The following is a 24,779-nucleotide window of genomic DNA, read 5'->3' as shown; positions in this document are numbered from 1 at the left end:
TCAAGACATAAAGCGAAGGCATGAAACATGTACGACCTGAACATGACAAGACATGAAAAAAAAAAAAAAAAAAAACAGTATGACACGACAGAGGACAAAAGGAAAAGCAGGACTATATATACACACACAAGGGCAGAGGAGACACAGGTGAAAACAATCAGGGCGGGGCAGACAATCACACAGGTGGGAAATCACAGGACAGGAAGGTGACGAGAAACAGGTGAAACTAATCAAGGTGGGGAAGACCATCACAAAGGCGGGAAGGGACACAAGACAGGAAACCAAGAACTTAACAAAATAAAACAGGAAACTGAAAAACATGAAACATGAATGAAACTCAAAACATGAACACAGGAATCGAAAAACCAGAACCATGACAACTATCTGGTATTCCTCAAATCTGGTAAGTAAGCATATAAAACAGATGTCAGTAAATTGCTTATAGTCGTCCATGAATTGCATTTAAAATTAAAATTTGCTCAAATCAAGTCTAAATTCAGAAATAGTAAGAAAACTATTACGTGCAAATGACAATATGAAAATTCACTAAAAATGAACACGTCTTTAATGCATTCAAAGCACACTGCTAAGTAAGGTGCTAAAAGCATCTTTTTGAAAATATACTTAAAATATACAAAAAATCAATTAAAGTATAAGTGATAATGAATTATTGAAAGTACAATTCAGTACAACTGGGGGAGCAATGCACTTTTAACTAGTATGTTTGTAATATATATTTATTTCACTTATATTTAGCACACAAGTACTACAAGTGTACTCACTGATATTGATGTACATTTTTATTACATTAATATAGACTCGATGTTAACCTGGGCTATGACACAGTCACTCTTGGAATCTAAACGCCAAACTATTACCTTGCATGTTCATGTTCCCTCAATAAATGTTCATTCATCACCAACTTACACTCTCCCTATTGAAACAGCAGCAGAGATGAACACATTTAATATAAAATATAAAATGTTATTTCTCATTTGAGAAAAACGGTGCCCATTATTCTCAGGGCAAGACACTGAATGGAATGAATGGGAGGCCGATAGCTTGTACACTATAGGTGTGTGAATGAATGGGAATTGTAAAGCGCTTTGTACAGCTAACATTAAAAAAGCGTTGTTTAAGTGCAGACCATTTACCATCTGTGCTGCCCGGGCGGTGACAGAAATCCTTTCAGCTCAGTTTCAGTTAGTTCACCTTGAGTGCACTGTTGGGCAGATCTGACCTTCCTGGTGATAGAAAATAGATGGAGAGAATAAACACCACAAATGTGTGCCTCACAAAAAGCATCCATTTCTACAGCGTATGGATGTCCTTCATTAACGTGCCTATGAAGTGCTTCGATAAAAACATCTCACTTTTTAATGAATATGATTAGCGTCACAAGTAACTCTCTGTGAAATGAGTTTAAATATGACACTACAGGCCTGCAAACACTCACTGCTGTGATGCTCAAACTCAGCAGACACCTATACACATCAAGCACCATTGATTTTTCTCTTGATTGGTTCTTAAATAAACAGGAAGAAGGAGGCAGCAGAAGCCCGTCTAATAATTCTCATGTCTTTTTTTCTTATCATTTCTGCTTGTCATCATTTTTAACACAAAAAAAAAAGGAAAAAGAAAACATCAGTGTGATGACTTCCTGACTGCTATTTAATCAAACACATCCAAGGGTTTAACCGGAGACTTGCACTTTAAATGGCAATAGTAAAAGTTCCAGTGCTTTGTAATTCTCAGACAACACTATCAGCAGCGCCTCAAACTGCTTTAATTAGAAATTTAACTCTTAATGTGCCACACACGGGGCACCACTTTATTCAGACATCAAGACGCTTTTCCCTAAATGAACACTGTCTGCTGAGGATACGTGACAACAAAGCGGCACAAGACAATAATGTCACTTCCATTAGTGATCTTCATTATGTGTTGTGACAAATGTGCATGTTGTGAGGTAATTTTTGTGGGACAATGCTGACACTGGCTGCAAAGGATGAGGAAACAGAGGTGAGGAAAGGAAACATTCAGAAGATGACAAATCTATTCAGATGTTTAGAATCTTTTCCTACTTATCTACACGAATAAAGCAACAGTGAACTGTAAAATATTAGGCACAGAATGATTTCTATTCCAGTGTTTGTGAAAATATACGAACTACACCAAACTTGCCTCGCATTTTAATGCCAAGTGGAAATGCAAGGACCTATTTATGGATATCCAAAAAGCGTTTGAAATAGGGCAACTGGACTTGTGGACGTTTCGCCGCTCATTTGAGTAGCTTCTTCATTTTCTAAGGGACTGGTGGGAAGTTGAGGTTTAAATAGGAAAACTTGGTGGGTATAACCCCAACAAGGTTTCTACCTATGTATGTTACTGTTTTGAACTAAACTGTAATGTTGTATTTCCTGAGTTTCTCCAATGCACCAGCCACGTAGGGGATTACGGTGTTCTTCCTCTCGATGTTCTCCTCCTCTCTGTCTTTTTGGGCCTTTGACAAAGGCTCAGTAGGGTTATCCACATGTCCTGAGTGTTTGTTTGATGTGTTTCCTTCTCCTTACCATCCGGCCTTGTGGGTACAGATTGTGCTCGGTGCTGTAAGGTTCTGATGACTCCCAGTTTGTGCTCCAGGCGGTGGTGGGAATCAAATAATAGATGCTGATCAGTGTTAGTGGGTTTTACTATATACTCCAATGTTGAGGCTTTGGTCTTCTTTCGCGTGCATGAGACAGTCCAATAAGGCCAAACTATCTCTGCTGATGTCCTTCCCAGTGAACTTGATGTTGCTGTCCGCTGCATTGATGTGCTGTGTGAAAGATTCCACCTGCTGTGTCTTGATTTTAACCCAAGTGTCGTCCACGTACCTGAACCAGTGGGTGGGGGTGTTTCCTGTGAAGGAGTTCAGAGCTCTGGTCTCAACCTCCTCCATGTAGAGATTGGCCACACTGGTGATCCCATCGCACAGCCGTGTTTTTACCTGTAGAATCCATTAACCATTAACTTGGAATATTTATGGATGTTATTATGTTGTTATGTTATTATCAATCTGTAATATGCAGATCACATATAAATATAAAAGTGTCGTCTGCTTGAAACACATTTCAGAGTGTTTCTTTCTCTTTCTCTCTCTCTGTTTCTTTTTTTGGTCAATGATTCTTAAGTGCACATATCCACTCCAGACATTGAGTGCACAATTGGTTGACATTTGAAAGAAATGTCATAAATCTTAAAAAGTGCATCCAAGCTCCTCAGTGAAAAGCCACCAGCTGTTTTTGCTGGTCTTTCTGCAAAAAGGAGCGTATCAGTTTAGCCTTGAATACAGTCTATAAAAATAAGGCTAATGCTGTTTATTCACTTAATTCACATGGCCTCTAGTTGTTGTGTGCACCATACAAAAACATGCATACCCTGATCAGGCATAACATTATAACCACCTTCCTAATATTGTGTAGGTCTCCCTTGTGCCTCCAAAACAGTTGTACCTCATCAGAGAATGGACATGGGCCTTCTGAGGGTGTCCTGTGGTGTTTGGCAACATAATGTTGTTAATGGGAGCCTTTGGGTCCTATGAGTTGAGGGGAGGGGCCTCTGTGGATCATCACACAGACACTTGATCAGTTTGGGATCTAGTGAATTTGGAGGCCAGGTCAACCCCTTGTGCTGTTCTTCGTGTTTTTTTCAAAAACAAAGGTTTCTTATGACGGTGGATCTCCTGCATTAAGTTCCACTGTTGTTAGCTCGCTAAGCTGCTAGCCTTGCAGTTGCCTTACGTATGTGTGATGGTGTTCTGACAACTCACAGCCGACGTTATCGCCTGAATACCAAGCCTCTTATTTTATGTATTTTACATCCCATGTCATAACCACAAGCTCACACGTTGCTTTTGAAGGCCCTCTAAGCAGTGCCAAGAATGGCAATTTTACTGCTGCTGCATTACTAATGTAAACACTCCTTAAAAAATTTAGAAAGTAAAACATTTAATAATGTAGTGGTTATGGAGTTAGTCCTCCTTTTAAACCCTCTGTCTATTTTAAGTGAAGTTTCACTCCTCAGAATCTGTAGATAACACATCTCTCTATAAACTGACTCCAGATTACTAGATTACAGGGTAACAGCACATCAAGGCTAGACCACCAACTGATTTATCCATATTTGAGGTTTTGTGTGTAACTTCCTGATTAACTCTTACTAGGAAATGGTGGAAATGTTTTTCATAAGGTATATATACTGGTATTTTCAAGGGATTGCAAGAGGCTCACTCTGCAGGTTAGAAATGCTTTATACAAGGAGATTCAGTATCGTTGAAAGCCTCAGAGGCCAGATGTCGCCAAAGCTACACAACTGCTTTAAGATATTTGGCCAGCAGACACTTTGCGTATTCTGTGAAGATGCTGAACATCTGAGTAATGGCACTGTGTTGTGGGCTGTGCAGGTTTCAGTTCCTATATAAAGAACATATCTTCTCTCATAGGAATCTGTTTTTTTTTTCTGTTCTCTGGGGCTGCAGCTGAAATCATTTTTAGAGTGAAGCTATTTGTGACACATCATCATTTTATTCATACATACAGGCCAGCAGCCTCTGTGCTTTGGGGAGTACGTCTCCATTCAGAGATGGAGCCTATGTGCAAGTGATAATTGAATGATCTTACTTGGTTTCACATATTTAGAGACACTATTGTACATCTCTTTACATCTCAGTTGAATTACAAATCAAAGAAGAAGAAGAAGAAGAGTCAGTTAAACAGAATACCATGGAGACTGTACAACAAGAATACTGTTATTCAGGGTCACATGGATGGAAATGAGTGACCAAGAAACCACTATTTCTTGGCTGAGTGTGCTCCTCCCTTTAAGCCCTCAGCATCTCCTTATAGCCACACATCATTAACGGGCATTCTTCTGTGGAAAAATACAGTGCATGAGCCCTTTTAATATAGAATGAATCATTCATCAATAATCTATTAATAATAATCTATAATCTATTCATTCATCTTCTATACCTGTTTAGTCCTGTTAAGGGTCACGGGGGTCTGCTGGAGCCTATCCCAGCTGTCATCGGGCGAGAGGCAGGGGTACACCCTGGACAGGTCGCCAGTCCATCGCAGGGCTAACACAGAGACAGACAACCATTCACACTCACACGCACACCTACGGCCAATTTAGAATCACCAATGAACCTAATGAGCATGTCTTTGGATGGTGGGAGGAAGCCGGAGTACCCGGAGAGAACCCACGCAGACACAGGGAGAACATGCAAACTCCACACAGAAACGCCCAGCCGGCCCATGGATTTGAACCGGCGACCGTCTCGCTGTGAGGCATCAGTGCTAACCACCTCGCCACTGTGCCGCCCGCAATAATCTATTTTTAGAGTTAAATCTGAGTATGTTAAACTCCTTTTGTTGTGGAGATTCCTCTGAAGCTCTGCGTGGTGCCTCTGGCAGTCGCCACCTTGGCAGTGCTTAAAGATGCTTGACTCCAGCTTAATTCAAAAATGGTCAAAGGGGTGGTGGGTGACTGGAGCTGAGGTGGGTAGGTAATGTCAGGACGGATGTCTAACAACGTATGAGTGCATTACATATGATGTAATATATATATTACATCATATGTAATATAATGTAACATGCACATCCCACTTCAACCCAATCACCACCTCCATGACTAGGAAGTCCAGCTGAGAATTTGCATCCTCTAATTGAGGGGTGTCAAAGATACGGCCCGCAGGCCAAATCCAGCCCGCCAGAGGATCCAGTCTGGCCCGTGGGATGAATTTGTATATATATACACATATATATACATATATAAAACGTTTGAGCGGTAGTGTATATATATATACACTACCACTCAAACGTTTTAGAACACCCTAATTTCCTAATTTTTCCTGTTATTTATTGCAATTCAAGTCGTGCAAGTCCAATGAATAGCTTGAAATGGTACAAAGGTAAGTACTGAACAGCCAGAGGTTAAAAAAAAGGTTTAGTTACCCAAATCTGAAAAAATAATGTACATTTCAGAATTATACAAAAAGGCCTCTTTCAGCGAACACGAAGTGGGTTAACAATTTAAAGCTGTTCTGCAGCAATGAAGGTTGAATCAGCCTTGAAAGCTGGTGCTACTAATTCCTACAGGTGTTCCAACTTTTCTTGATTACTTACAACCCCCTCTGTCTGCATAAAAGCAGTGTTGGAACACACTGTGGTACCAGACCCTCATGAGCATCAGGTGAACAGTATTGTACTGCAGAAAGTAGTGTGTTGCTACAAAAATGGCGAGAAAAAGGCAATTAACAATGGAAGAGAGAAAAGCTTGTTTATCATCTAATAAAAAGTTGTCAATGCATGTGCGTGAAGAATGGGCTCTGCTGCGGTGGGCAGACAGATGGTTGTGTTCCCTAAACTAGGCTGACAACTCCATCAGTTGTTGCGATTGCATTATCATCCATCAGTGGCGAACAAAAACCCTTTCGTTCATCCCTGGAAAGAAATGGCATTACCACTCCTTCTGGAGGAGGCGTAGTTTGTCAACCATGACCGGGACCAGCAGTGGTTCAGGGTCTGGGGTAGTTGGACGACTGGATACACTGAATGTTTAAATTGATGCTGAAGCTAGATGTGAGCCAACAAAAACTGTCTGCTGTAGTAAACCATTTCTCCAGATAGTTCCCCTGGAAAAACAAACACCAACCTTGCTGGTGGTGCAAGAGAAAACGTTCAGATATCGAAGACTGTGGACTTCACCCTGTGAGGATCAGGAGTAGGTGTAGAAAATCCACGGACAGACTGACACTGCCTCAGAATATTCACTCTCAATTGCACCATTACCATACTTGACCAATGATCTTTCTGTTTCTGTTCCCAAAGCTAACCATGTCCCTGTTTGTGATCTAAATACAATTTAAATTTGTAAATTTTAAAGCTTTAAATACAATTACAGTTCTGTCTTTTACACCTGGTGTTGCACATCCCACTTCAACCCAATCACCACCTCCATGACTAGGAAGTCTAGCTGACAATTTGCATCCTCTAATTGAGGGGTGTCAAACATACAGCCCGCAGGCCAAATCCAGCCCACCAGAGGATCCAGTCTGGCCCGTGGGATGAATTTGCAAAAATGCTAAAATTTCATAGAAGACTTTTACTGCAGTTTTTCAATAGAAGTAACTGCTTATCCTAATTTGTTACCCTCCGTGGTGCCGTCATTACCGAAATGTCAAAATGCTGCTGTATGCAGCAAGTTTCAGCGCTGAAAGAATATAATATTCATTATGAGACACATCATGACAAAAAGTACAACACACTGCAAGGACAACTGAGAAGAGAGAGGGTAAATTAATTGTTAGCGGGTCTGAGGAAACAGCAATCTGTTTTTACCCGTAGTGAAGAGGTCAGTGACGCAGCAGTGAAAGCTAGTTGCTTTGTTGCTAGCAAAACAGCATTAGCCTCAAAGCCACATTGTGAGGGTGAGTTTGTGAAAACCTGCATGATGAAGGCCCATGTCCCCTCAGAAGCAACAGGCACTTGCCAACATTAGCCTGACGAGGAACACTGTGGCAGAGAGATTTAAGATCTTTTTAAAAATGATTTTGGTTTGGTGGAACTTCCTATTGCTGCCGCCACAACTCTCATGTATAAACTTGTTGTTTTAAAATGTCAAAATAATGAAAGTAAATTGAAATGCAATATTATATATTTTTAGTACCACGTACCTGTTACTAAAAGTTTTGTGGCTTTAGGGCATAAAATTGTTGAAATTGCACTTAATTTTCTTTCAGTTTGTTCATAAAATGTTTGTAAATGATAGTTTATGTATACATTTTCACAAACTACTTGTACTTCTTTGGAATAAAACAAAGGGGAAATTTGAAGTTGTTGTTATATATATGTTATTATGGTCCGGTCCGCTACAAGACCCCTGACAAGGGGATTCCTGTCCTAGGATTCTGTCGGTACATCATCATATACCATTGTAATGTTAAGATTTTACACAGTAAGAATTTGTTTTGCCAGACAGATTACGTCAATCAAAAGGCATAATTTAGCATTTCTTAAACCATATGTAAACAGTGTAGAGCATTGTCCAGACCTGAATGCACTCTGTGTTTGTGTCAGTATTCCATTTCAGTTTGCATTAACTACCAGCGTTTGCGACTCAGAGGCTGACGTGACTGGTTTTCCCCAGCAGTCTGTTCCTTATGAATACTGTATAGTGACAACGTGGCATGAGTATCAGTTCTTCAAAAACCTGCTATAGAGTAAAGTCAGGAATTTCTATAAAATCTTCAATATGGTTTTGGATACCTATTGTCTCCCTCACCCATAATATTGTTAGATTGTTGTTGATCTTGGTCTTATCAGATCTATCTGTCGGATCATTAATTTGTCTTCTTTTGTTGGCTCATGCATTAATTACACCCACATAAGTAGCAACTTTGATTGATGTAAGTTAAAGTATCCAACAAAATGACGCATGCTTTTTTGAAGGATTCTCTTCTACTTTACAAAACATGCCTGAGCACAAACCCTGTCTTCTGCTCTCTATTTTGTGGTATTCTGCAAAAGCAAACAAAAGGGGATATTAATCAAGTTGTGCGTGCAGATTAAACCAGTTACAACTGAAACGTTTGTTTAAAATTAGTCCATGGTCACACCAACGTCACGTGAACATGTGAAAACTGTGCTAAGTGTAAAAGGAATTGTTGCATTGAGCAAATGTGCCAGTGAAGGCAAAACAAATGAAGTCAGACCTCATTCCCATTTTCATGGTCAAGCCAGCCGTGTTTTGAGCTGATAGAAATTGATGATACATTTATGATGATCTCAATTAAACACCTCTATAAGTGACTTTAGAACACAGTGTCATGCAGGTGAGAAAGATTTTACAGCAATACTGCATTAGACATTTTGCCAGGGAAAGTTGGTCTGGAGTTGCTCTGTTGGGAGTCAATTGTGCTCTGGGAGAGATCTGCTGGTTTAGGCAGACTTTATACGGTGATGAACAAAAAAGTAAAAGCGGCATAGTCAGACGAGTCATCTCCATGCCTTGGAGTTGAATTTGTTTCTAAGACATGGGCTGTGATTGTAATAATTTTTTTTCTTTCTGTTCAACTGAAATAAAACCTCACAATGAAATTCAAATGATGTGTTACCGGACCAGACATGTACATCCTGCATTTGAATATAGTGCATGGCTGTACTAATGTGTTCTAATACAAACACTAAACTCACGCTGTAAAGTCACTGAGAGGCAAGAAAAGAACTGGTAATGACAGTGTTGGGCTAAACTGAAGCCGCTCGCTCCAGCGTTCATGAAGATGAACTAAATCAGATGATTGCCACAGTAGGAAAACGTCATCTTCTTTGCAAACTAGGCAGTTATGTAGTGTATCACTGGATTTACTATTTAGTTATTTTGTTTGTGCTGCAGCATCCAATTTACAATTTTCATAGGAATGTCAGAATCAGTGTCTTGAATAACTGAATGAATGAAATCAATAAGTAGAGTCAGGGTTTATTATTACCTGTCTCTTGATGTCAGTCTTCTTTCAGATCACAAGCTGCTGATTCCCGCCGCAGCGAGATACACAGCCGAGGTCCTTTGCCGTCCTTACAATTCGAGTTTAGCTGAGGCTTCATAACATTATGATGAAATGTCGTAGCGACATTGTGGCTTTTCATTTCCACTGAGAGCTCATAGTTCAAACAATGTGAAAGTGTGCAAGGTCAAAAAATCCTATACCATTCTGTGAACACATTCACCAAAGGAATGTCTGTTGACTGACTTATGTGATAAGCCAGTCAACATTGAAGTGCCATTCCAGGTGCGTAAAATGAAAGATATGCTGAAGTGCAAACACTGACTGCAGTTGAGGTCAACTGCCTATGATCAGACAACTGAAAATTTGAATTTAGTTAAATTATAACAAGTGAAAGCAGTTGTTCTGTAGTCGCTGTTAAATAATGAATATATGTGGAGGCGGCTCATAATCCTTTAAAGTCATGAGTCATACAAGCTAGGGGGGTATTATGCTGCTCATGGCAACAAAAAAAGCTGTGTGTGCAATTTACACACATAATGAATGTTTTGGAAGATATTGTGTGGTACAAAGACAATACAAAGTACAAAGTACACTGGAGTTTAAAATCTTATTCCATGGCAACATTCCTGCATTAGCACACCGGTAGCAATGCATTTTATGTGACTAGAAACTACTGGTTCGTCTGAGCTCAAGCGGGGAGCAAATGTAACCAAGCAGATACTGTAGGCTACAGTAACTATGAGTAAACAAAAAAAGGGTTAGGGTCTTAAGCTTCAGATAAAGAAGAAACTCTGCATTAAGGAGAAGGATTACGGGCTAAACCAGAAAGCAATCAGCAGTGAGGAAAGTATGAAGGAACGTAAAATATTGGCCACTTGTCCCCTCATTCACTCACTCACTAACAGAGTGTTTTCAACATCACTATGGTATGAGGCTCATAATTACATCTTCACCAGACATTGCTATTCTTGGTACACTCTATGATTGACATCTCAGATTATATATAATATACAATTATCTTACAATTAGATTACAATCACAACTCCTACCCAGTACAGTTGACACTTCTGAGGACTTATGCTTAGTAGGACGTCTCAGCAGTTAAGAGGCATGCCTAAATCTGCACGGGACAACTTTACCCAGGTAAAAATGAAGTGTATTTCGGTGTGCTTTGAATGCATTTAAGATCAGTTGATTTTTAGTGAATTTTCACTTGCACTTAATAGTTTTCCTGTAAGACACTAACTTTTCCCTTCTTTCAGAAGTTTCAAGACACTTTTAGCGTAATAGTATTCAAATCAGTGCAATTAAAATAAGTGTATTAAAACCCTCATAGGGACAAAAGTGTCCTTTTCAAGTTTTGAGCACTGGATATGGCAATGATTGATTGATTGATTTTGATGGGGTTTTTTTTGTTTTGTTTTGTTTGTTGTAGTGTCAGTTTTACAAAACATTGTTGCCCCTGCCTCTCGCCCGATGACAGCTGGGATAGGCTCCAGCAGACCCCCGCGACCCTTAACAGGAATAAGCGGGTACAGAAGATGAATGAATGAATGAATGTTATGTTGCTACCATTAAGGGACAAAAGTGTCCTCTTAAAAAATGACATAAAAATAACACGTTAATATTTTTTATTTTTATTTTTTTCTGAAATAATTAAATGACTCAAACATTTATGATTAGGACTGAAGTTGATTAAAACATTTATGTAAAAAAGAAAATCAGAAAAAAATATTAACGTGTGCTATTTTTAAGGCATTTTTGAGGAGGACACTTTTGTCCCTTAATGGTAACAATGTAAAATCAGGTATTAGGGTTAATAATTTAAAACATTTCAATAATAAATTAGTACAAATCAGTGAGCAGTGAGTTTTTGGTTTTGTTTGTTTTTTTATAAAGAAAGCAGTTTAAAAAACAAACCGTACATTGACTGTACATACTATAATAACAATAATAACAACATAAACAGCAACTTTTTTCAGTTCGCAAGAGTACAGTCCACTCATCCGCATTTCTAATATTGCTATAAGAGTATACAGAAATAGGATAAACTTTTTGTACATTTTCAATTTTATTTTTTTTTCCTCTTTACAGCAGAGGCGTGGACCCGAGTCACATGACTTGGACTGGAGCCGTTAATTTAATGACGTTAGATTCGATTTGACAATTTGTAGAAAGACTTGCAACTCGACTTGGACTTCATCAACAATGACTTGTGACTTGAGCCTTAAGACTTGAAAAGACTTGACCCAAGACCCGAAGATAAAAATGCCACGTGTGCACTCATCACTTCATTTCATATCCACCTGCGTGCGCGCGTGTTAGTACCTCACACTAATAAAGGAGGAGCTATGGTTTAGGAAAACAAAATAAAAATGACACCAAGGATTCGTTCGGATATAAAAACTATGAAGTGGTCAACAAAAAAAAAAAAAAAGAAAAAAAGAAAAACGAACAAAACGGACTGCAGAATACAAAACGCCCGAGTCGAAGATTACAGACCGGGACGCAACAACTTCCAACTTGGACAGTTGAAGTTGCACAACGAGAGCTCGCCAGCTAATGCTCAGCTAACTTTAGCTTATCAGCAAATATGCAACAGATTATGTTCACGATACTGCGTAGCTGTTCAGTGTGTGCCATCCAGTTATGTGACTTCTAAAAGACGGTGACAGTAGATGTTGCTGTTCATTATCAACATATCACAACTTGAAAGTGTCAGACAGACAGGTCAGCATAGGTGTATGTATAAGATAAACTGTACTTCAAGTGGCTAAAGCATCTACGCTATCCGTCCAAATATTAAGCAGTAGGCTACACGATAAAATGAATATGAACTTAATATTAATATCCCAAACTCTTATATTTATTTCAAAATATGCCCCCCACCTCCACTAAGTTTTTTCCCCAAAATAAAAAATCTATTTAATAACTTCTTCAAATTCGGAAACATTTCTTCAAATATCTCCAGTTAAGGAGTTTTATTAGAGCAAATCAAATTCATTACATGTCCTGCCCGCCCCAACCCTACTGGAGAAAACTCTGACAAAGAATCATTTTGGAAATGGCATCATGTCTGAATTTTATGATTTACTGAAAGCCTCCTCAGCTGAGTCTTCTGACTCTAACTTCAATGCATTGAATTCAGATCTACAGAAGGAATTAACATCGGAACAGTGGCACAGCGCATGTAAAACAGCCCAGACAGGGACGGGTAATACTCGCATAATACTTCTACAGTATAACTGGCTGATGAGGGTGTATTTCACCCCAGAAAAATTAAACAAATGTAATGCAAATATTCCAGACATTTGCAATAGGTGTGGTGTAAATAAGGGCACTATTTTTCACATCCTTTGGCAGTGCCCAAGAGTGGGGGAGTTTTGGGAAGAGGCTGGATTAAAGGTGCAGGAGATCCTGCTGATCAGAATAGAGCTAGAACCCAAACTCTTTCTATTTGGCCTCTGCCCACATGTGCATAACCTAAAATATCATGAAAAAAAATATTTTTAAACATGCATCTTCTACAAGCAAAGAGGACAATAGCTTTAACATGGAAATGTACGAGCAAGCCAGGTGGTTTAGGGAATGATCTTCTTGCTTACCTCTGGAAAAGATTTCTTACATTCTTAAAAACAAGTAGGAGACATTTCAAAAGGTATGGGGTCGATTTCTTCAATATATTAAAAACAACAGTTTATCCCATCTGTTGAATGAACCTGGAGCAGAATAAGGGCACCCTCTGCATAACTCTGTTTCCTCATTCTTTAATCACTAGATTGTACGGTAATGATATTTGAATGGACTCATGATCTTATCAACCACCTTGTTTAGTATGTTTTTTGTTGTTGTTTTTTTTTCTATCCCTGTTTGTTTGCACTGTGGTGACCACATGTGTGTAAAGGGGAAAACCAAATGTAGGGTTTTAATATTTGTGTTTCACAGACTCTCCGTCCTTTTAGGACCTACACTGTATGGTAACACACTGTCTCATATGCGTCACTTTGCTGGCTTTATGTTTTGTTTGGTTTTCTAAATTTGATAAATTCAATAAAGATATTGTTGGGAAAAAAAAGATATATTGATATATTGCTAATATGAGGAGCACAGTGTAATTTTAAATGGAATTTATGGATGACTATAAGGGATTTACTGACATCTGTTTTATTCTTTCCAGATTTTAAGAATATCAGATAGTTGATAGTACGGTTTGTGTATTTAACCACAAATGTGTTTGACGTGAGAGCAGTGATTAAAAGGAAATGTAACAATGAAAATGTTGTTTAAAATTTTTAAGTTTAATAAAATTCTGTGATGAAGGGAATTTGTCGTTTTGTTTGTTGTTCAGTCCTTATAGACCAAGCATCAACTACGTAGCACTTCATTTACTTGACTGTTCCACTTTGTAAAATAGTGTATTTAACATTTTATGGTCATAGCCAAAACATAGTCAGTACACGTTTAATTTAATAAGGTAACAGAAGTCTTAATAAAAATATGTATGTGTATATGTATTTAAATATACGTAAAACACTTTATGACTTCATCTAAATTATATGTAGAATGTGTTAACCACATAATTCTATTAAATTCCAAGTATATTTCCTAAGCATTATACCTATATTGACATGTATCTTAAAAGTGGAGCAAAATGAACTTGATGTTGAACCAAGCACATTTATAAAAAGTGTACTTAAATGCATTTAAGTGTATCATAATGATGTCTCAAAATAGTACAGTCAAGTACCCTTATTACAACTTCTTTATATATTAAGTATCTCTTATGACATAACATCAGCATATAAGTGCATTTCTAGTACAGCAAAAATAGTACTTTTCAACTTTAGTACATTTACAAGCAGTGGACATGGCGGTAGACTTAAGTATATTTCAGTGTACTTTTTTTTATTTTTTTTAGCTAGGGTATTCAATAGTTGACGTGACTGACAGATCTTTTTCTACTTCTACTGTTGAAATCAATGGAACTGTGCTCCAAATTACCAAACAAAATAGTCTGGTGTCTGGTGACTACAACATATTGAGCCATGCTTTGTAAAAATGCAATACACTCTTGATTTTTCACACAGAAAACATAGTCTGAGGAATTCAAAAGTGCTCCATGTGTTTTTCCTTTTCTTAACTGAATTCCCCCTATTAAAAATATGGTTGCACAGGTGCGCTTGCTTGTTCCACTTTTTAGATCACCGATAACACGCCCCTTTGTATTACAATACGAACAGTGCTGAGCAGTGCTGGAGATGGCGAGCCACGCTTTGAGACGGCTAACAGCCATTTGTCTCTGAGTGTGGGTAACAGTGCCAACTTTTAAGTGGACAGAGTAACACTTTTCAGTGACATTTGAAGACACTCTAATTACTGTTAAAATTCTGTGCAATACCGAGAGCCTATCTGGCAATGGAAAAACATTAAGCTTTATCAAAATGTTGCATTGTAACTGACGGTTATTTATTTACTGCACAAAGCTTGTTCCTCTATCTTCACTCTTTACTTTGGCAACAGGATAAGCCTCAGTGATTTTGCTGACATTCTGCAACATGACAAGTCCTGATTCCTCAAGGGGCTCACAAGCTGAAGAGGCTTTGAAAATGATTGTAGATGTAGCGTATGCTTTAAACCTTTCAATGTCCTTCATTTCACTGTGTTTTCTGATGCAAGACCGCCTTAGAAATAAGACTTGTAAACATCTGCGTGGTGCATGGACGTTACTTTATTGCGCCGGATCAACTCCAGAGGCAAACCCAAGCTGGTGGCAAATTTAATTCTGAGGTTGGAAGCTGCTGTGAATCTGGGGGGTCTGTGGTGTTTCTGTGAGGGCAGCGCCATCTCTTGGTGATGCCTTATCATTTGTCACAGTGGACATTCCTTATGTGTGTTTGATTTGTCCAGTGACGACCATGCGTATGGTTGGACATTTTTATTTATTTGTTTCACCAAAACTACAGAATTCTACGGAGAAAATAACTGATAAAGACTGAGGAAACTGATGTGTGTGTTTCCCCCTCATTGTCTCTTTTTCGATTTTGTCCTATCAATTTCTCTCTCTCTCTTTATATATAGATATAGATATAGATGTAGATATCCCATATACATTCACATATATGGGATCTAATTTGATATATATATTAAAATTAATTCATTTATGTATTTTTTGTTCCATTGCCTTTGGCGCACAGGAATACTTCCAGCTCCGTTAACCACACACAATGGAATATGTTTTCAATATTCCAAATTATAATATGCCTGCACGATTAGTATAATACTGGTAGTATATTCCCATATATTTTTTTTAACTCACCAGCTCATAAATATCACGTTTTTACGCTTGGAGACGTTGCGCACCTGCTGCGTCTTGTCCGTTAGCGGAGGAGCTATGAAGCACAGGACCGAACACTTCCATCCGTCCATTACTATCTGACGTGCTGGTTTGTTTGATTACATCCATTATAATCAAAGTCTTTAAGTTGCCGTTAAGGCGCACCGCTTTAAGTTCCATATTACGCATATCCTTCCCTAATTTGTTTTGTTCTTAATTATTTCAAACTGGAGCCAGTGTTGATCAGCGTCTTAGTCAACTTCATCCTTTGCTCTATGACTGCTTATTATAGCACCACAAGTCCTTATCACGTCCCCCGGTGCTGGTCAAACTCAGCCTGCCCCTTTAGCCGCGGGAAGGAGTCAGAATATTTTTCTCCTCTCTTTCAGCATTTGTACACTCACATTTTTTTTCTTACTTTGGCTGGATTTTATAAACAAATAAATGGGATCTAGTTGGAGACCAATTCTTTTTACTAGTGGACAAAGGAAAAAGAAAAAAATTAAAATCCGTTCAAAGTTTTCTTCTTAGGACACATTTATTCAAGATATAACCATATAATGGAGAAATACAACAACACCTGGGCAGAACATTGTTGTTCTTCAGTTGTGTTGCTGCCAATCAAACCCCACCCCTCCACACCTGCAGCACAGGTGCAGGCCACCAATCACATTCTCGAAAAACAAATCCTTGTAGGGTTTATATGGAGCCATCAGATGCCAGTTTAACCAATAGTCAATACTGCCACACTTATAAAGTGCTAATTGGACCAGAAACGCATTTACTCATCAGGTAAGGGATACAATTAATTGTATTGCTTTTTGAAATATGTTATTTATATTTTATTACCTATCAGCTTAATACATTGGTTTATGTTTGACACTTAATGCCATATTATTTCATCTTCTTTCTCTTTCTATTCTTTTTTCTCTTCTTCGTTTTCTTCACCATCCTCTTATTATTATTATTATTATTACTGTTATATATTAATATTATTATTACTTCATCATCTTCCTCTTTTCTCATTTTCATCTTCTTCCGACTACAGACTTGCAGACTGTAAAGATGACTTCATATACATGGATTATATGTGTCCTTCCTTTTCTGAACCAGTGACGGTTATTTCCTCAGTTCTTGCTCACTGTGTAAATTTCCTGTACCCTTTGTCGTCACAGACCGGAGCCGTTTCCCTGACCACAAGCGTCACACATCCAGAATTATGCCAAAGTGGAAGATGATCATTTTAGTCCTGTGCTTCACAGGCATTCTTGTGTTTTTAAGAGGACTCACTGAATTAAATTTTCAGTTCACTGTTGACGATCGAAACCTCTGTGACACCTGTTTATCCCCAAACAATCGGCTGTGCTCGCACCCTATAAAACCCCCCGTTGAGCCGCTTTTGTCTGCGAACCACAACCTCTCGGAGGATGATTTCAAATGGTGGAAGGTAAGGACAGAGTTCCTCTGCGTTGTTGAAGTCGGTGGATGGAAATGCGCCTGTGTGCCAGTCCAGATAAACAGTCTGCATCTGTCTCCACCAGCTCTTACAGTATGAAAGACGAGACTACGACAAATATAACCAAACAGTGAACAGCCTGTTCCAGATATTCCCAACAACCCCAGGGCTTATAAAGCCCAGCAGTGGCAGCTGCAAGACCTGTGCTGTGGTGGGAAATTCTGGTAACTTGAAGGGATCACGTAATGGACGTCTGATAGATTTCCATGATTATGTAATCAGGTAAATATTCACCAAGAAGAAAATCATATTTAAACTTGGGCCTCTTCTTAAAAAGATATCCAGCAGTGGAATGATTCCCCCTGTGCTGTTCAGAATTAACAGAGGTCGCATTGAAGGCTACGAAGAAGATGTTGGGACCAGAACAACTCATCGTGTTGTATATCCAGAGAGTGCTGTGGATTTAGACAACAACACTCACCTTGTGTTGGCTCCATTCAAGATACAGGATATAGAGTGGCTCATACTGGCCATGACGACTGGATTTCATGGAACGTGAGTCCCCTTCTTTTCAGGTTTTCATTTTAGACTGTATTAAATTATATGTATAAGTGAGCTGTCCCAGTTTGCAATAAGGTGTGTTTAATGTAATGCGGTAAACAGGACATCACAACAGGGACAATAATACGAATGAATAGAGATAATATATGTGCTAAACATAATTCAATGCATTATTAAAACTCAGTAACGGAGGCAGTAGAGTGGCAAGTAACCATACACCTAAAAGAATTTCCTCAGGGGAATTCTGTGTCATTCTGCGTGACAAGGGAAGCCAAGTTAGAGGGCTTAGCCCGTGCTTACAGATGCTGAGTCATGATGCAAAACTACAATTCCACTTCAATCAGATTGGCTGTGTTGGATTACAACATAGGAGCAATTCCTGTTGGACTAGCTAGGACCAGAGCTAGACACACTTGTTATTTTAATCCTGACGGTGGTCACGGTTTAGTTTCTTGGGTTTCTGTTTATTGTATTTTGTTAAGTTCTTGATTTCCTGTCATGTGTTTTCCCTTTTGAATAGGTCATTGGTTTCACCATGTCTTGTTTCTTGATTTGCTTCGCCTGTGTCTCGTCACCCCTCTGGTCCTCGTGTGTGTGTCTATATAGCCCTGCCTTCCCCTCTGTTCCTTGTCGTGTCATACTGTTTGTTTGCCAAGTTCGTGTGTTTTGTGCCATAGTTTTTTCATGTTTTCCATGCCATAATTTTTCCATGTCTTGTTCTAATTTTTTCATAGTTTTTTGGTTAGTGTTTTGGTTTTTGGATATCCTGCCTCATCAGCAGCGCTTTTGTTTTTTTTGGTCTTTTTTTAAAATACTTTTTTTGTCTACTCCGGCCTCTGCCTTCAAAGTCCTGCGTTTGGGTCCTAAACCTCCATTCCCGCTACCCCCAACGTGAACAATCCCCTACTGTCAAGACTAGACTAGCACTAAGCTATTTAGCGTTATTAATATTCACCATTATGTGCTTCCATTTGTCATTCTCTCCCACCTCTAATCAGTTTGAATTTGGCACCGTTGTCGTGCTCATATACTTTAAAAAGTCAGGCACACGTAATGCAATTGAGATGGTAGAACTGTGTCAGGTGGGGTTCCCCTTAGGGAGGACTTCTACTGTCATTCAAAACATAGCACATTACCGCAGTTGCCTGCTGTCTCTTGACACGTTGCGCCTCTCCTTGCAATGCACCATTTATATCCAAAGCAAACCAGCATGTTAGGCAGCGAGTCCGCCTGTTGTCCATTTCTGGTGTGAAACCATGACCTTTAATTCACGTTCCCCCAGGTACAGTAGAAAACAATAAGCTGCTTGTAATCTTCAGTTGAACAAGCTTCCCTGTCAGAAGTCAGGGGGAGTTAAAGTGGGGAGGACATGGGTGAAATAATGAATGAACTGTCCTTGGAAAAAACGCGGATGGTTATGTATGTTGCTGTAGAGTTTCACATAAAATACATTATGCAAATTAGAATCTCCTTGAATAGCCCCACAGGTCACATCTGCGTGATGAGCTTTTGGATGGTGTGTCAAGGGCTAGTATTTGAATTTGTCATTTCATGCTGTCCCCAACAGGTCCTACGCGGCAGTCAAATCAAAGATAGTAGCCAACAAGGATTTGGTGAGTACCATTAAGCGCTTCACCGCCTGCAAAGGTAGCGACCTGTGTGAGTTTAAAGGCCGATTCTGATTGTCAACAGGTGATGGTGATCAACCCGGCTTTCATAAGATACGCTCACGACACGTGGCTGGGAAAGAAGGGCCGGTATCCATCCACTGGCTTTATAACTGTGGCTCTTGCACTGAACATTTGCCATGAGGTAAGGGGTAAGGAGGTAAGGAATTTACAAAGTTGAAAAAGTTCTTGGTTTCTGAATAAGTACTCCAAGGTGAGCAGCTCAATATGTTTGTCACATAAAACAAAGGCAAATGGACTTAGCACTCAGATATGCTGTGACCTGCATGAATCTTCATTCAGACATAAGGTTTTGAGGTGCTTTACATGTCAATGCACAGTGGCTTCTGTTCTTGTCAGGGAGGGTATAACCCATGTTCAACAACCACTACTTGTGCTGTGTGGCTGAGGATTGGCACAGGCAAACTCATTTGCATGAGTTTGCCTGTGCCTTCACTTGGCTGTCACACCATATAAAGGCTTTAAACCGCCTTTGAATCCTCCCCTCACCCAAGTAAACAGCAGAAAATTAGGTCAACTGACAATGAACATGTGTGTACGCTGTCCATCTTAAGCTACAGCAGGTTTCCACCATCTCATCTCGCGCAACTTTTTAAAACACTTTGTCGCCACTAATAGATCAAGAACAAGATGGAGAAAAATCATATATATATTTTATTTATGTGTTGCATGAATTACTGTGACGTAACTATTCCTCATTGTTTCACAGAGATCTGATGTTTTTATCTTTTGCTACCTTTGATTTTTATTTTTTTCCAGAGTGCACTTTATTTGCAAAATCATTTCACTGAACATTCCTCCACCTCGAGGATCACATCATTCGATCATTGTTTTGGCTGTTGTGCGCGTATTGATTGGAAAAGCGAACACTTGTATAGCAAGCTTTTATACATTATGCAGTTTTATTGGCTGTTATATGTTCATTCTCCTTTTCACAGGTTCATGTGTTTGGTTTCGGAGCAGACAGCGATGGAAACTGGAGCCATTACTGGGAGGAACTCAAGGACAAAACGCTGAAAACTGGAGGTCATCCGGGACAAGTGGAGTATGACATTATCCAGCAATTAGACAAGGAAAAACACCTCACGTTTTACAGAGGGTGGTGAATTCCTTTTCCAGAAGTGAAAGCAGCCAGGCTCTTGTACGCTTACGCAGAAAAATGAGACTACTGCTTTCATTGGGACAACGCTACGGTCCCCCAGAGAGTGGAAGGAGGAAAGAAGAGATGAAGAGCTAGCTACACTATCCACTGTTAAAAAATACCAATGTGCCTGCTAAAAATTGTGTTTTTTCTTGTTTTCCGAAAATGTTAAAATATGACTTAGGCAGTTATGCTATGAGGCTAACGATAAGATGGTTGCACTGTTTTTTGGCATGTTAATGAAGCAGGTTCTGTGAAGACAATACTGAAGAGAAATTTTTGAAGGTCCAGACTATTTATTTATTCTTTTAAATGTAGGAGGTGACTGGGCTGTATGAAGTTTGTACGAAATGGAGGATTTTCTCATGTACGGTTACAGGGTATCAAATAATATACTGTATGTTTATATTTATTTTTGAAGGGATTTACGTTCACATTTTTGAAGAGAATTTGCTCCTGTGTAGGAGAAAGGATTTGTGTAATGATGTGGAATTGTTTATAGGAGCTTGTCAAAGGTACTGTAATTTACTCATGTGGTATGGTCACACTTAATGTTTTGTCTCCACCCAAATCTCAACAACACATCTATATACCTCATCCATATACCTCAATACCATGTACACAAAACATGAAATACAGCATAATCCTCTCAATCCTCAAGCACAGAAACCTTTAATTGCTGTTTTCTCTTTTCTATTTGGAACACTTTTCTTTGTGACGTGTTTTATTCTTCTGCGTCTTGCCGGTGGGACACATTTTTATGTAAATAATAATAATAATAATAATAATACATTTTATTTCTAGGCGCCTTTCAGAACACCCAAGGTCACCGTACAGGTAAAACAGGGTTTAAAATACATTACAGAAATCAAAAGCATTTAACAAACTATAATACACTAAAAGATACAACAAAGAGATAAAAGATTTGGTTTAAAAATTAAAAATCTGGAGAGAGTGACAGTCAAGGAGGGTATGATTGGAGAAAAAGGTGGGTTTTGAGATGAGATTTGAAAATTGCCAAAGTGTCGATGTTGCGGATGATGGGTGGAAGGGAATTCCAGAGGCGGGGGGCGGAACGGCTGAAGGCTCTGGACCCCATGGTGGTCATGCGGGCAGGAGGGATGGTGAGGCTGATGGATGAAGATGATCTAAGAGTCCGGCTGGGTGTGTTGACGTGGAGAAGTTCTGTCAGATAAGGAGGGGCGAGGTTGTGGAGGGCTTTGAATGTTAAGAGCAGAATTTTATAGGTGATGCGGTGGGTGATGGGAAGCCAGTGAAGCTGCTGGAGAACAGGGGTGATGTGGTGAGAAGAAGGGGTCCTGGTGATAATCCGGGCAGCAGCATTTTGCACAAGTTGTAGTTTACGGAGGGACTTGAGGGGGAGACCAGTGAGAAGTGAGTTGCAGTAATCCAGGCAGGAGGTGACGAGGGAATGGACCAGGATGGCGGTGTTGTCGGCGGTGAGGGACGGGCGGAGACGGTTGATGTTGCGGAGATGGAAATATGCAGACCGGGTAATGTTATTAATGTGAGAGTGGAAAGACAGAGTGCCGTCCAGGACGACACCCAAACTCTTGACTTGAGGGGAGGGGGAGACAGAGGAGTTGTCAATGGTGATGGTGAAACTGTTAGCTTTGGAGAGGGTGGATTTAGAACCAATGAGAAGAACCTCAGTTTTGTCACTGTTCAGTTTGAGAAAGTTGGAGGAGAACCAAGTTTTGATTTCTTGGAGGCAGTCACAGAGGGAGGTGGGAGGGAGGATGGAGGTGGGGTTAGAGGAAAGGTAGAGCTGGGTGTCATCCGCATAGCAGTGAAAGTGGATATTGTATTTATGGAATATGTGACCAAGGGGGAGGAGGTAAATAATGAAGAGGACTGGACCGAGGACAGAACCTTGTGGTACACCAGAGGAGATGGGAGATGGCTGGGATGCAAAAGTTTTTAGTTGAATGAATTGAGTTCGGCCAGTGAGATAAGAGTGAAACCAGTCCAGGGGTGTGCCAGATAGTCCAATGGATGCCAGTCTATGGAGAAGGATGGAGTGGGAGATAGTGTCAAAAGCTGCGGTAAGGTCAAGGAGGATGAGAATAGATAGGAGTCCAGAGTCTGCTGCCAGGAGGAGGTCGTTGGTTATTTTGAGTAGAGCTGTTTCAGTGCTGTGATGGGGACGAAAACCGGATTGGAACTGTTCGTAGAGGTTATTGTCGGAGAGATGAGAGTGGAGTTGGGATGCAACTGTATTTTCCAGGATTTTAGAAAGGAATGGCAGATTGGAAATAGGCCGGAGGTTATTGAAATTGCTGGGGTCTGAACCAGGTTTCTTGAGAATCGGAGTTACTGCAGCACATTTGAGAGATGGTGGGACAGAACCAGAGGTGAGGGAGGAGTGGATGATGGTGGTGATCAGAGAAGACAGGTGGGGGAGACAGGCTTTGACCAGGGGTGTCGGAAGGGGGTCGAGTTGACAGGTGGATGGTTTCGATTTTCTGATAAGTTCTGATACATCAGTAACAGAGGGAAGGTGGAAATTAGAGAATGGTTGAAAGGAAGGGGGTCGGGGGGGTACAGGAGGGAGTGCACTGTAAGAGATGTGAGAGTCCAGTTGCTGATGGATAGTTTCAATTTTACCATTGAAAAAGTTCATGAGTGAATTACATTGTTGAGCAGAGTAGAAGTGTTGGGGGAAGTTGTCCGGAGGGTGTAGGGAGTTGTTAAGTAGAGAAAACAGAGTCCGAGTGTTCCCATCACCAGCGTTGATGAGACCTGCATAGTGTTGTGATTTGGCTGTGTTGATTGAGTCCTTATAATGGAGGATGTGGAGGTGATACATTTCCTTATGAACGGTGAGACGGGTTTTATTGTAGAGACGTTCCAGTTGTCGTCCTTTAGTTTTGAGGAGGCGGAGTTGAGGTGTAAACCAGGGAGCAGAGCGGGTGAATGATACAGTCCGAGTTTTTATGGGAGCAAGTGAAGTCAACAGTGAGTGGAGACTGTTGTTGTAGTGGAGAATGAGTTCATCAGATGTGGAAGGGGAGGTGATGCTGGGAAGTGATTCCATGGCCGTGGTGAGGGTTGTCAGATTAATGTCCTTGATGTTACGGAAAGAGATTATACGTGATGGTTTAGTTTTGGAAATGGACAAATTCAGATTAAATGATATGAACATATGGTCAGAGATGGGGAGATGAGTAGAAGAGCAGTTAAAAGGGGTGAGACCAGAGCAGCACACCAGATCAAGGATATGGCCCTTGGAATGGGTGGGGAAATTAATATGTTGCTTAAAATCAAAACTGTCCAAGCACGATGTAAAATCCTTCGTGAAAATATGGTTGATGCTGTCCATGTGTATATTAAAATCACCAAGCACAATGGCATTGGGAGAGTGTGTGCAGAAGAGAGGAGAACTCATCAATAAAATCCTTGTTGGGTTTGGGAGGACGATAAACAGCAGCTACTACAGTTGGTGTTGGTCCAGTAATTTGCAGAGCCACTGATTCAAATGATGAGTATGTGGGAAGAGAGAGAGGCGACACGCGCCATTTGTCGTGGTGAATTATCGCGAGACCTCCTCCTCGACCGTTGAGGCGGGGCTGACACAGGTAAACAAACCCAGGTGGAGTGGATTCATTTAACTGGGAAAAGTCGTTCGGTTGCTGCCATGTCTCTGTCAAGCATAGGAAATCCAGTTTGGAATCGAGGAGGAGGTCCTGGAGAAGAAGTCCTTTGCCTGTGAGTGAGCGGATGTTGAAGAGTCCGAAGTTGGCATCACTGCAAACGGAGGTGGAGACATGGTTAGCCGACTTGGCTAGGTTGGCTAACATGCCGCAGTTCGCTCGTCTGTCGGGTTTTCTGCGAGGACGGCGAGTTGTGGACCAGATGGAGTTGATGGCAGATGAGTGGTTGATGTGGAGTCTCAGGCGGGACCCGCGGTGGATGTATTTCCGACGGGGGAGCCGAGCAATGTCCGGGTAGAGATGTAGCACCGGTGGAGGATCTGACAGGTGGATCCGCAGCTGGAGGAGCTCGGCAGCTGTGTACTGGTGAAGGGCTGT

At 40.2% G+C, this 24,779-nt stretch overlaps 1 protein-coding gene across 1 annotated transcript in view; it reads left to right on the top strand.

The window, feature by feature from the left end:
• Positions 1 to 21,260, top strand: part of LOC311501465 (CMP-N-acetylneuraminate-beta-galactosamide-alpha-2,3-sialyltransferase 1-like) — a gene marked incomplete at its 5' end in the record, with an annotated part of 86,616 nt that extends 65,356 nt beyond the window's left edge. Inside the window, 6 exons of the mRNA XM_084563309.1 lie at positions 16,995 to 17,328; positions 17,423 to 17,619; positions 17,713 to 17,892; positions 19,466 to 19,511; positions 19,591 to 19,710; positions 20,525 to 21,260. Coding sequence (XP_084419435.1) covers positions 16,995 to 17,328; positions 17,423 to 17,619; positions 17,713 to 17,892; positions 19,466 to 19,511; positions 19,591 to 19,710; positions 20,525 to 20,692 — 1,045 coding nt within the window. The 3' untranslated portion in view covers positions 20,693 to 21,260. The remainder of the gene's footprint in view (positions 1 to 16,994; positions 17,329 to 17,422; positions 17,620 to 17,712; positions 17,893 to 19,465; positions 19,512 to 19,590; positions 19,711 to 20,524) is intronic.
• Positions 21,261 to 24,779: the final 3,519 nt, after the last annotated feature.

The sequence above is a fragment of the Chelon labrosus genome (assembly GCF_963514085.1).
Source record: "Chelon labrosus genome assembly, chromosome: 16".
In the NCBI taxonomy this organism is placed as follows: domain Eukaryota; kingdom Metazoa; phylum Chordata; class Actinopteri; order Mugiliformes; family Mugilidae; genus Chelon; species Chelon labrosus.
Note: the sequence above shows the minus strand (reverse complement) of the source record. Positions and strands in the feature narration are given on the sequence as shown.